This window comes from Corythoichthys intestinalis, chromosome 10 (assembly GCF_030265065.1).
Source record: "Corythoichthys intestinalis isolate RoL2023-P3 chromosome 10, ASM3026506v1, whole genome shotgun sequence".
NCBI classification, from domain to species: domain Eukaryota; kingdom Metazoa; phylum Chordata; class Actinopteri; order Syngnathiformes; family Syngnathidae; genus Corythoichthys; species Corythoichthys intestinalis.
This window is the reverse complement of record NC_080404.1, coordinates 56,967,332-56,980,329: the sequence shown is the minus strand read 5'-3', so window position 1 is coordinate 56,980,329 and position 12,998 is coordinate 56,967,332. Positions and strand designations below refer to the sequence as shown.

The window sequence follows — 12,998 nt, the reverse complement described above, 5'->3', positions numbered from 1 at the left end:
TAAATAAATGCTTAAATCTCTGAATTCTTTGTAGATATGGACGTAAAACAGTCTCGATTCTTGATGAAAAGCAAAGAAAATGGGGAGTTAGTGTTTATTTTGCATAAATATTGCCAGCAATGAGGCTAGTCAGTTACGAAAATTAGCCACCTCCATGTGTAAACAAAGAAGAAAATTCCTATGAATAAATGCTTCAATCACGCATGCATGGTACGAAAAATATATTATTTACTTGAATCCTCGAACCAATCACTCCTGAGACAGTCCTTACTGTTTGTATGCGGTACAGCTTTCGTAGTTCTTCAAAAATCCAACTTTAAATCCGACATGAGCGTGTGCCGTCTTCGGCTTTTACTAAATGAACGTCAGCCCCCTCTGGTAAGGTGTGATAAGTCAAAGAATGACGAAGTGTCACGTCAATAGGTAATGAACTCTGCTGTGTCACTCTCCTGTCCAGGTGCTGGCACTCGACCCCGACAACGGGCAGAATGGAACTGTGGTGTACAGTATCAGCACAGAAAACCCATTCTACACCATAAACGGCTTCACTGGGAAAATACGAACCAGCGGCGTCACGCTGGACAGAGAAAGCTCCGACCCGAGGGTCACAACGCTCATGAGGACCATCATCATCTCTGCTGTTGACCGTGAGTACTTGTGTTAGTTTGTTTGACGTACATGTAAAGCAAGCATCATTGACTTTACACCACCCTGAGACAAGTGCTCAATTCTGGGTGATTAGTGACGATTTTCAAGCCTCAATCCTTAAATTTTATGTTCACTGTGAAAACTTTATTGTGCAAGATCAATTCCCTTGACAACCCAATGTGTGTTTATGTTTCTCTGGCGCCCTCTGTAGGTGGTAGACCTCCCCTGCGTGCATCAGCGAGCGCCACGGTATTTGTTAACCTGTTGGATCTTAATGACAACGACCCAGCCTTTGTCAATCTTCCATTTGAAGCTGAAGTGCCAGAGGGACTCCCAATTGGTTCGTCAGTGTTTAAGGTACCATTTAGGCACAAACACTATTTGTTACTTTGGCTTAATTCACCTCAATCACCAGTATAGCCTCACAATCTGGGTGTAGGTTTGCATAGGGACGGTAAGGACATACCACTACAAACTTTTCAGGATGCTCAAATTGTCCCCACCAACTTTCATGCAACCTTATATTATTGTATAATGAATTTATTCATTCATTCAGTTATATAGGTAATTTATATTGTCTTCCCTTATGTTGTCAGGATAGAATAGACCCTACCAATATTAAGTGAATTGTTTTCATTATGTCCAGACTTAAATTCCTCCCTTTTGACTAGCTGAATGTGCCGGTCCACCCCCTCTCCCCAAATGCAATGTTTTATTGGCTTATGACTTGACTATGATAAATATATTTTTTTTCATTCCATTCATTTTTGTTGTTCATTTTGTTGCTTTGCGACTTTTATAGACAACACTTTACCGGCAAAGTCTTAATTTTAAATTCATATGAAGGAAAGTCAATTACATGCAATGACATTTTTCAGCCACCGAGGTGGGCGGCTCCGCTCGTCTGCTTGGCTGCCTCGTGTTTGATGGGGCTCGTGTGCGACTGGATGTGATTGGGCGCGCTCGGGTGTGGGGTCCCAGTGCCGGGATTGGCGATGGGGCGGCGTAGGGTCGGTTGCCAACGGGCTTACACTCACAAGGGATTCACACGATTACTGGTTTCTAGATCACAGAGCTGATTTGTGTACACTCCACCCCTCCCATTCATTTAGCTTATAGACTGGGCTGTGCCCCCCTACCTCTTAATCAATGCCTATGATGCCGCTTCTTCCACCCCCCATCGAAGTTTTTTTTTCTGTAACGTAATGTAAAAAGACGTCAATGTTGTGGATGTGGGGGAAACACCACTAAATTTTGCTACAGAAAGTCCGACCTGCATCAGAGTTAGCATAACATAAAACTGTATAAACTTGCTAACCTGCAAAACTACAGCGGTCAGGCCAGACTCCACAAGTAATAATGAAGTCAAGCTAGCCGTCCCTCGTTTAGATCATTATTTGCGTTATGTATGTATATTGTCTTCCCGTATGCTGCAAGGATAGAACAGACCCTACCATTATTATGTGAATTGTTTTCATTATGTCCAGACTTAAATTCATCCTTATTGACTAGCTGAATGTGCCGGTCCACCCCCCCCAAATGCAATGTTTTATTGGCTGATGACTTCATTCCCCCCAAACATATATATTTTCCACCAGTGGTTTGGTAAAGATCCTGCATGTGTCCTGTGCACCAAGCCAGCCTCCCTCAGGCACATACTTACAGGGTGTAAAACCAGCCTCACCCAAGGACGGTACACTTGGCGCCACAACCAGGTCTTGAAGAGCATTGCTTCTACTCTGGAGGGAAAGCGAGTTCACATCAACGCCCTACCACAGAGATCTAATAGCTCCTGGGGTCCTGCCTTTGTTCGTGAAGGGGCCACAGCTGCCATGAGGTCTACTACACCATCAGAGAGAAGCCAGTTGTTCCCAGCACGTGACTGGCTGATGCTGGCAGATGTTGGCAAACAGCTGGTGTTCCCCTCAGAGATCGCCACTACCACCTTGAGGCCTGACCTGGTGCTCTGGTCCCCCTTCTTAAAAAAGGTATTTATCATCGAACTCACCGTACCATGGGAGGACTCTATAGAGGAGGCATATGAGCGAAAACACCTGCGGTATTTCGAACTAGCCGCTGAAGCTCAACAGCGTGGCTGGAACACTGAAGTCCGCCCAGTGGAAGTCGGGTGCAGAGGCTTTGTGGGAACAACTTATACAAAGCTGCTGAGGGACTTGGGAGTCAGGGGCCAGAGCCAGCGCACAGCCGTCAAAGCTGCGTCAGAAGCAGCTGAAAGAAGCAGCCAGTGGCTATGGCTAAAGAGGAACGACCCAAGCTGGGCCCACAGGTAGTGCGTCAGGAGGTATGCGGTCAGCCTTAGCCTGGCTCAGGGAACTGGACACCCCTGCCATGCATAGTCCCCCTGAGGTTTTTTTTGCCACCTTGCACCAAGGCGACTGCCTTGGCTAATTGGGCTTGGGACGCAAGCTCAGGGCTGATCACCCTGCAGCTGGCCGCCTCTGGGGAGGGTGTATAGTGTCAAAGGCCGAAACACCCCATGACCCAGTGGAACACTACTGAGGATGCGTACCCACAAATTAATTCCCCTATCTTTAATACCAACATTCATCGAGGAGTCTTTTGCATGTGCCCGCACAGGAATTTTACCATCCCATTCTGTGTTTTCTGGAAATCTATTCATTTCATTCATTTTTGTTGTTTTGTTGCTTTACGACTTTTATAGCAATGATATTTTTCAGCCACCAAGGTGGGCTTCCCCGCTTGTCTGTGTGGCTGTTGCCGCTAATTTTGCCACAGAAAGTCCGATCTGCACCAGAGTTAGCATAACATAAAACTGTATGTTACTTGCTAACCTGCAAAACTACAGCGATCAGGCCAGACTCCACAAGGAACAATGAAGTCAAGCTAGCCGTCCCTCGTTTAGATCATTATTTGCGTTATGTACGTATATTGTCTTCCCGTATGTTGTAAGGATAGAATAGACCCTACCATGATAAAGTAAATTCGTTACATTATGTTCAGACTTACATTTATCCCTTTTCACTTGCTGAATGTGCCAGTCCACCCCCCCCCAAATGCAATGTTTTATTGGCTGATGACTTGACCCCCCCCAAAAAAGATTTTTTGTTCATTTCATTTATTTTTGTTGTTTTGTTGCTTTATAAATACATAAATTTATTATGACTTTATAAACCAAATTTTACCGACAAAGTCTTAATTTTAAATTCATATAAAGGAAAGTCAATTACATGCAATGACATTTTTCAGCCACCAAGGTGGGCTGTACCCAAACCCCCCACCCACCCCTTAATCTCCGCCTATGATGCCGCCTCCTCCACCCCCCTTTGAAGTTTTTTTCTGTAACATAATGTAAAAGGACGTCAATGTTGTGGAGGTCGGGTAAACACCACTAATTTTGCTACAGAAAATCCGACCGGCATCAGAGTTAGCATAACATAAAACTGTATGAACTTGCTAATTTGCAAAACTACAGCGGTCAGGCCAGACTCCACAAGGAACAACGAAGTCAAGCTAGCCGTCCCTCGTTTAGATCATTAATAGCGTTATGTACTGCACGTATATTGCCTTTGTTGTAAGAATACAATAGATCCTACCATTATTAAGTGAGTTTTCATTAGTTTACATTTATCTATTTTCACTTGCAGAATGTGCCGCCCCCCCCTTCCCCAATTGCAATGTTTATTGGCTGATGACTTGACCCCCCTAAAAAAATTTTTTTTTTTTTTCATTTCAGTCATTTTTGTTGTTGTGTTGTTGCTTTACAACTTGTATAGACAACATTTTACCGGTAAAGTCTTAATTTTAAATTCCTATAAAGGAAAATCAAATACATGCAATGACATTTTTCTGCCACAATGAGGGGCTGTGCCTCCTCCGCCGCCCTTTGAATGTTTTTTTCGGTAATGTAATGTAAAAAGACATCAATTTTGTGGAGGTGGAAGAAACACTACAAATTTTGCTACGGAAAGTCCGACCTGCATCAGAGTTAGCATAACGTAAAACTGTATGAACTTGCTAACCTGCAAAACTACAGCGGTCAGGCCTCCTGTGCATTACGGTAATGCAGTGCTTCTCAATTATTTGCTGTTGCGCCAACCAAGGGGACACGTCCTGGTGATATCAGGTCACAGAATGTCAAGGGACTGTAATGGTAAGAACAAGAACCGGTTTTCTTGCCATTGAATATGAATGGGAAATTTGGACGTAGATGGCTGTCAATGGCATCCCATTAGAAATGAATGGGAGAATTTTTGGTGAAATTTGGGGGAACTATACATTTTTGCCAAATTCTGTATACAACATTTATGCCCCATACCGTCCCGGAATTTTTAATGTGTAAATTATGTAAAATGGTCAAAAATTGTAGGACAAGTAGCGTTTTGAAATTTTTTTGTTCTTTTAAAAAAAAAAAATCACATTTACGGGCAAATTTTTGTGGTTTGTTCGAAAAATTCCCTGCGTCGTGCGAAAATTCCGGTCATTTTGGTGATGGTCGGTCAAATGGTTTGGGCTGTGCGGTGCGCCAAAAACGCCATTCAAAAAAAAAAAAAAAAAATAGAAAGAAAGCAATTCTACAATATGGGCCTTTGCCTTGCAAAGCCCCATCTAATAAAACACAACAGGTTTCACACAAACAGTGGTTAGCATGTTCCCCTCACAGTTCTGAGATGAATGGTTCAATCCCAGTCTCATATTTCGGGAACAAAGCACCGTTCCGGCCCCAAATCTCTTATCGGAACTGAGTTCCGAACCATTCTGGGCCACTTTCACCCCTGGGTATAAGTGCTGTTTATTTTATATTGGGTGTGTTAGAGTAATACAAACAGTAAATAAGAGAAAATATACTATTCCCTGATTGATTATATTAAGTGTGTTAGAGTAATACAAAGAGTCCATCGGTAAATACCAGAAAAGATACTATTCCCTTCACCCCAATAGCACCTCTGCCTTCTTGATCTTTCCTTTTTTAGGTTCAAGTGGAGGACCCCGATCAGGATAAGAATGGTTTAATTACAATGGCATTGCAGATGGGTATGCCTCGCTTGGACTTTTACCTGAACACTTCAACTGGCGTTCTCACCTCATCTGAAATGCTTGATCGGGAGCAGATCGGACAATACCATTTGAGGATTATAGCATACGATGCAGGAAAGTTCCCTCGCACTTCCACTTCGACGCTTACCGTCACTGGTGAGTGTCGAAATGTGTCTTTTAATAAGAATTTCACTTAATTTCCAAATGAAACCGTACAAATGAAACCGATGAAGCATTTTATGAATACATTTTCACAGTCAGAAGGGGTTTGGCTCTTGAAGTTTCATTTATTTGGAATCCTCTGAGAGATGCGAACACCTTCTGGTGGCACTTGATCATTCTAAAATGTGACATTTTGTGAAAAATACAAACAGCGTTTACCTTCTTTCCACATCATATCTCAGTGTACTAATTTCTGTGTTTATGTGTATAACAGTTCTGGATGTAAATGACGAGACGCCCACCTTCAACCCTCGTGTATACAATGTGTCCCTAAAGGAGAATGTCCTTCGACACCACATTGTAGCACGACTCATCTGCTCAGATGATGATGCTGGACTCAACGCTGAACTTAGCTATTTCATCACAGGTTAGAAATGACAGTGGAGGAGGTTTTTAGGTTATTTACATCAATGTGGTGAATATTTTCTACTAGGGCTGTCAAAATTATCGCGTTAACGGGCGTTAATTTTTTAAATTAATCACATTAAAATATTTGACGCAATTAACGCACATGCCCCGCCCAAACAGATTGAAATGACAGCAGTGTAATGTCCGCTTGTTACTTGTTTTTTGATGTTTGGCGCCCTCTGCTGGCGCTTGGGTCCAAATGATTTTATAGGTTTAAGCACAATGCATGAGCATGGTGTAATTATTGACATCAACAATGGCGAGCTACTAGTTTATTTTTTGATTGAAAATTTTACAAATTGTAATAAACGAAAACATTAAGAGGGGTTTTAATATAACATTTCTATAACTTGTACTAACATTTATCTTTTAAGAACTACAAGTATTTCTATCCATGGATCGCTTTAAGAGAATGTTAATAATGTTAATGCCATCTTGTTGATTTATTGTTATAATAAACAAATACAATACTTACGTACCGTGTGTTGAATGTATATATCCGTCTTGTGTCTTATCTTTCCATTCCAACAATAATCTACAGAAAAATATGGCATATTTTATAGATGGTTTGAATTGCGATTAATTACGATTCATTAATTTTTAAGCTGTAATTAACTCGTTTAAAAATTTTAATCGTTTGACAGCCCAATTTTCTACACAATAAGTCATTTACCACAAAACTTCGTGTCACCAAAATCTTTTTGCCCAGGGTAGCACATACGCTACTGGCCAAAAGTATTGACACCCCTGCAATCCTGTCAGATAATGCTGAATTTCTCCCAGAAAATGATTGCAAATACAAATGCTTTGGTAGTAATAGCTTTATTTATTTTGCTTGCAATGAAAAAATACAAAAGAGAATAGGGGGGAAAAAAACATTTTACACAAAAATGGGCCGGAAAAAAGTATTGGCACCCTTTGAAAAACCATGTGATGCTTCTTTAATTTTTGTAATTAACAGGACCTGTTACTTACCTGTTGCACATAACAGGTGGTGGTGAAAACTAAATCACACTTGCAGCTAGTTAAAATGGATTAAAGTTGACTTAACCTCTGTCCTGTGTCATATGTGTGTACCACATTGAGCATTGAGAAAAGAAAGAAGACCAAAGAACTGTCTGAGGACTTCAGAAGGAAAATTGTGAGGAAGCATGGGCAATCTCAAGTCTACAAGTCCATCTCCAAAAACCTGAATGTTCCTAAATTCCTAAATTGAAAGCCCACGGCACTGTGGCTAACCTCCCTAGATGTGGATGGAAGAGAAAAATTGACGAGAGATTTCAACGAAAAATTTTGCGGATTAGGGCTGCAGCTATTGATTATATTAGTAGTCGATTAATCGATGAACTACTTACTTCGAATAATGGAGCAATCGGATGAGGAACACGAAAAATTAAAGTACCTGAGCTGAGCCTTAAACAATATTAAAAAAAAAAAAAGAAATAAGGATCTATGAACAACAAAAGAATAATCAGCTAAATTACAAAAAGTATCTTAAATGCTATGCAACGCTAACTTTTTTTGGTTTTTACAATGCTCTTAAGAAATGGTTTGGATACATTTTCCCACAAAAAAACGGCTAAATATCCGTATAACTACATTACGAATGCATAAAAAAAACAGCAAACAAAATCTTGGCTTCTGTTTGTCTCAACATGGAGCAGCTGGATTCAGCCATGTGAAATGAGGCAGACTAGAGGGCAGTGTGTCCACCCAAATAATAAAACTGAATGCAAACACTTTCAAAATAAACCATTACAACGCCACTTTAATTAAACAAATACTTATAAATATGGGTGGGTCAGTGATGCTGTGGGGCTGTTTCGCTTCCAAAGGCCCTGGGAACCTTGTTAGGGTGCATGGCATCATGAATGCTTTGAAATACCAGGACATTTTAAATCAAAATCTGTTGCCCTCTGCCCAAAAGCTGAAGATGGGTCGTCACTGGGTCTTTCAGCAAGACAATGACCCTAAACATATGGCCAAATCTACACCAAAATGGTTCACCAGACACAAAATCAAGCTCCTCCCATGGCCATCTCAGTCCCCAGGCCTTGTTTTGTTGGCAAAAGGGCGTTGTGGAGGGCACTGTAGATATCCGTGACTTTTTTACTGACACCATTTTTTTTCATAGTGACGTCATTTGTTTAAAAGTTTAAAATATGCGAGTGAATAATTTTTCAAAGTCATTTTCTTTAAATAAAATATTTGACATTAATTAATGATTCTCAGCTAAAAATGATCGACATTTTAAATAATAAATATCATTACTTACCTTGTTTTCATGGTTGAGTTGAAGCAAAAACTGTTGCGCTGCATCTGTAAACGGGGGTTACCAGGGTAAAACGGGCAAATTAAAAATAGTTTGGGGGCTTAATGCGCCATGAATCTGCTCTGGCAGCATTTAGACATATTGTTCTATCAAACAATATCTTGGCTTAAAATACAGCAGTTTCTTTCAAATAGGAGTGCAAGAGCAGAAACTGCTTTTTCAGTCTTGTCTGTGTTTTCCGCCATTTGTAATTGCAATCTTTTTCTGGGAGAAATTGAGCTTTATCTGACAGAATTCCAGGGGTGCCAATACTTTTGGCCAGCAGTGTACCTAGGTAAAGTAGCTTGTGTGTTTTGATAAGTCTCTTAATGTGTATTTATATTTGTAGGTGGTAATCAAGACGGTAAATTCAGCGTTGGCTTCAGAGACGGTATTGTTCGGACAGTAGTCAACTTGGACAGAGAAACCCAGGCAGCATATACAATGATCATAGAAGCCATAGGTAAGTCACTCCTTGTGTTATCCTTTTTTTTTATCATCTTCAAAGTGATTCTTTTTGTATACAAAAAAAAAAAAAAGTCAACAGTCATTGCAAGTGTTTGCTAAACTGTCTTTGTTGACTGAGGGTTTCCTGTTTGGGAAATTGGGTCGAAGTGCCTCACGGGGGATAATGAGTATGATAAATCAGTTGAATTGTTTAATGTAATCGTGATAATGCACTTACTGTATCAACTTAAGAAAATATTTAGGAGACAAAACACAGTTTATCAGTTTGAATATTTACTCCTTGTAGTTTAGCTACTAAACCAGGGACTTTATAATGTATTGAATAATGTATTGACGGGACACTGGCGTGAGGCCTATTCATAGGGGGCCTATCTCCGTCAAAGCTGACCGAGTGGAAACACAGACAAAAAGCTTTTTCTGTTGAAAATTCTTGTGAATAAATGCATAAATCCCTGAATTATTTCTATATTTTGACGTTAAACAGTCTTGATTCATGGTTAAATGCAAAAAAACTGCGCAGTTAGCATTTATGTTGCGCAAATATTGCGAACTATGATGCTAGTCAGTGAGCAAATTAGCGGCCACCATATGTAAACAAAGAGCTTTTGTGAATTCTTGTGAATATATGCTTAAATCCCTGAATTCTTTATAGATGTGGATGTAAAACAGTCTCGATTCTTGGTTAAAAGCAAAAAAAAAAAAAAAACTGGCAGTTAGCATTTTTTTTACGTCAATATTGCGAACTTTTATGCGAGTCAGGAAGGCAATTAGCTGTCGCCATATATAGACAAAAAGCTGTTTCTGATGAAAATTCTTCTGAACAAATGCTTAAATTCCTAAATTCTTTATAGATATGGACGTAAAACAGTCTCGATTCTTGGTTAAAATCAAAACACCGAGCAGTTAGCAGTTACTTTACGTAAATATTGCGAAGTATGATGCCAATGCTGCAGCGGCTAATTTCTCCCGTTTCAAAATGCATGCATGGTACGAAAAATATAATAATAACATTGAATACTCGAACAAATCACTCCTGAGGCAATCCTTCCTCTTTGTAAGCTGTACAGCTTTTGTACTTTTTTAACCTAAATCGGGCGTAGATCGCTGCATGTGACTGATAAATGAAGCAGCGTGTGGGACGGCCCCCTTCGGGAGGGAATGATGCAGTAAATGGGGAATGTGTCATGTCAATACATTATGAAGTGTATGCCTAAACAGTTTACATTTATGTACATGTAACCCGAGTCTGTTCTGTGCCGCCCCGCGGTCCGCTCCCACCTCTGACTAGGCTGGGACGCGAACCCGCGCGCCGCGACGATTCTAGTCGGCAGGCAAGCTCGGTAACCACTGCGCCAATAAAGCTCGAGCCAACGGCGCAGCCGTTAGCGACCTTACATGAAGGAATCGGCGGGGAGGTTTCCACGTGCTACAACGGATACACTTTCTGTGTACCCGTTACACTCTCCCCCCGAAACCTTCGCTGCCGATCCCGGACGAGCCCCCATTTGTAACCCGAGTCTGTTCTGTGCCGCCCCGCGTTCCGCTCCCACCTCTGACTAGGCTGGGACGCGAACCCGCGCGCCGCGACAATTCTAGTCGGCAGGCAAGCTCGGTAACCACTGCGCCAATAAAGCTCGAGCCAGCCGTTGGCGACCTTACATGAAGGAATCGGCGGGGAGGTTTCCACGTGCTACAACGGATACACTTTCTGTGTACCCGTTACACTCTCCCCCCGAAACCTTCGCTGCCGATCCCGGACGAGCCCCCATTTGTAACCCGAGTCTGTTCTGTGCCGCCCCGCGTTCCGCTCCCACCTCTGACTAGGCTGGGACGCGAACCCGCGCGCCGCGACGAATTCTAGTCGGCAGGCAAGTTCGGTAACCACTGCGCCAATAAAGCTCGAGCCAACGGCGCAGCCGTTAGCGACCTTACATGAAGGAATCGGTGGGGAGGTTTCCACGTGCTACAACGGATACACTTTCTGTATACCCGTTACACTCTCCCCCCGAAACCTTCGCTGCCGATCCCGGACGAGCCCCCATTTGTAACCCGAGTCTGTTCTGTGCCGCCCCGCGGTCCGCTCCCACCTCTGACTAGGCTGGGACGCGAACCCGCGCGCCGCGACGATTCTAGTCGGCAGGCAAGCTCGGTAACCACTGCGCCAATAAAGCTCGAGCCAACGGCGCAGCCGTTAGCGACCTTACATGAAGGAATCGGCGGGGAGGTTTCCACGTGCTACAACGGATACACTTTCTGTGTACCCGTTACACTCTCCCCCCGAAACCTTCGCTGCCGATCCCGGACGAGCCCCCATTTGTAACCCGAGCCTGTTCTGTGCCGCCCCGCGTTCCGCTCCCACCTCTGACTAGGCTGGGACGCGAACCCGCGCGCCGCGACGAATTCTAGTCGGCAGGCAAGTTCGGTAACCACTGCGCCAATAAAGCTCGAGCCAACGGCACAGCCGTTAGCGACCTTACATGAAGGAATCGGCGGGGAGGTTTCCACGTGCTACAACGGATACACTTTCTGTGTACCCGTTACATACATCTGATGCTTTATGTATATTTGTTAACTCTTTGGGTGCCACTTACAGTCCTAGATGTCCAATATATTTGATGTGGGAGTACTAGCAGTGAATGTCGCCTTGTTTCCACCTTCCCACTTCAATTAGACTGAACGTCTTCTCCTGGAAAAACTCATTCCGATGCCAAGCTGAATGATTGGACGCCACACGATTGCATTGTCAATAGCACTGAATGTAAATGTTAAATCAGGCATCAAAGGGTTAAAGTGTATTTAAATTTGCTCAAAAGAATTGGAAAATGATTTTAGTCTGTCTGTCTTTACATTGGACTCAACTGTCATGGTTTGACTTGGTTCTGTGCCCTAGTGTGTCTTGTCCACCCATTGATTTCACCTGTTGTACCTGCTCCTTGTGTATCCACCAATCCGTTGTCTCTTTTATCACCCACCTGTTCATTGTCTTGTTACCCCATGTGCCGTTTGTTCTTGTTGCCTCATTGTTTATTTGTACGTCCAAGCCCTTGTGGTCAGATTTCTCTACCAAGTAAGTTTTGATACCTTTCGTTTGAACTTTGTATTTTTGCAAACTATTATTGAAGCATTTTTGAGTTCCCAGACACCTTGCCTTGCCTTTTGTTTTCCCTGCATTTGGGTCCACCTTGCCCCCACGTCGTGACAGTAACTTCATTGAAAATTCTGCGTGATGTGTGCATTACTACCAAATGTAGACTGTTTCTTAAATGTTTCTGTCTGTATTTACAGACAATGGTCCAGCAGGCAGCAGAAGGACAGGCACAGCCACTGTGTTTGTTGAAGTTCAGGATGTTAATGACAACAGACCCATCTTCCTTCAAAATAGCTATGAGACCAGTGTACTGGAGACTGTGCCCAAGGGAGCCAGCATCCTCCAGGTGAAACACTACACCATCCGTAGTCAGATGTGGGAAAATTAAATTTATTTTTTGATGTAACAATCACACGAAGAAAAAAAAAATATCATTGGGCTGGAAGCTGCAGAGGAAAATCAGCTTCCTCACAGATCAGAAATAAGCTTGCAGCATTTTTATATTTAAATGATGATTAATTGTTAAATTGTACGGAGCCACCCGGGTGCCAGGATAGAAAAAATAAGAAATCATAGCTAATCTGTACCCACAGTTTACTAAACTGTACCCACAGTTTAGCAATCTGTACCCACAGATTAGTAAACTGTACCCACAGATTACTAATCTGTACCCACAGTTTACTAATCTGTACCCACAGATTGCTAAACTGTACCCACAGTTTACAAAACTGTACCCACAGATTACTAAACTGTACCCACAGATTACTAAACTGTGCCCACAGTTTACGAAGCTGTACCCACAGTTTAGCAATGACCCGGAAACAGTAGTCACCAATG

General features: G+C 42.4%; 1 protein-coding gene across 6 annotated transcripts in view; it reads left to right on the top strand.

Annotated features, from left to right (window-relative positions):
- The window catches only part of cdh23 (cadherin-related 23), a 494,731-nt gene that overhangs the window by 324,866 nt on the left and 156,867 nt on the right, over positions 1–12,998 (top strand). For all 6 annotated transcript variants that reach the window (XR_009064688.1, XM_057848926.1, XM_057848928.1 and 3 more), the window contains 6 exons: positions 458–647; positions 860–1,005; positions 5,601–5,820; positions 6,101–6,253; positions 8,955–9,068; positions 12,359–12,507. Coding sequence is in view for 5 of the 6 variants with exons in the window: in XM_057848926.1 (XP_057704909.1) it covers positions 458–647; positions 860–1,005; positions 5,601–5,820; positions 6,101–6,253; positions 8,955–9,068; positions 12,359–12,507 (972 nt within the window). In the remaining variant the exon portion in view is untranslated. The remainder of the gene's footprint in view (positions 1–457; positions 648–859; positions 1,006–5,600; positions 5,821–6,100; positions 6,254–8,954; positions 9,069–12,358; positions 12,508–12,998) is intronic.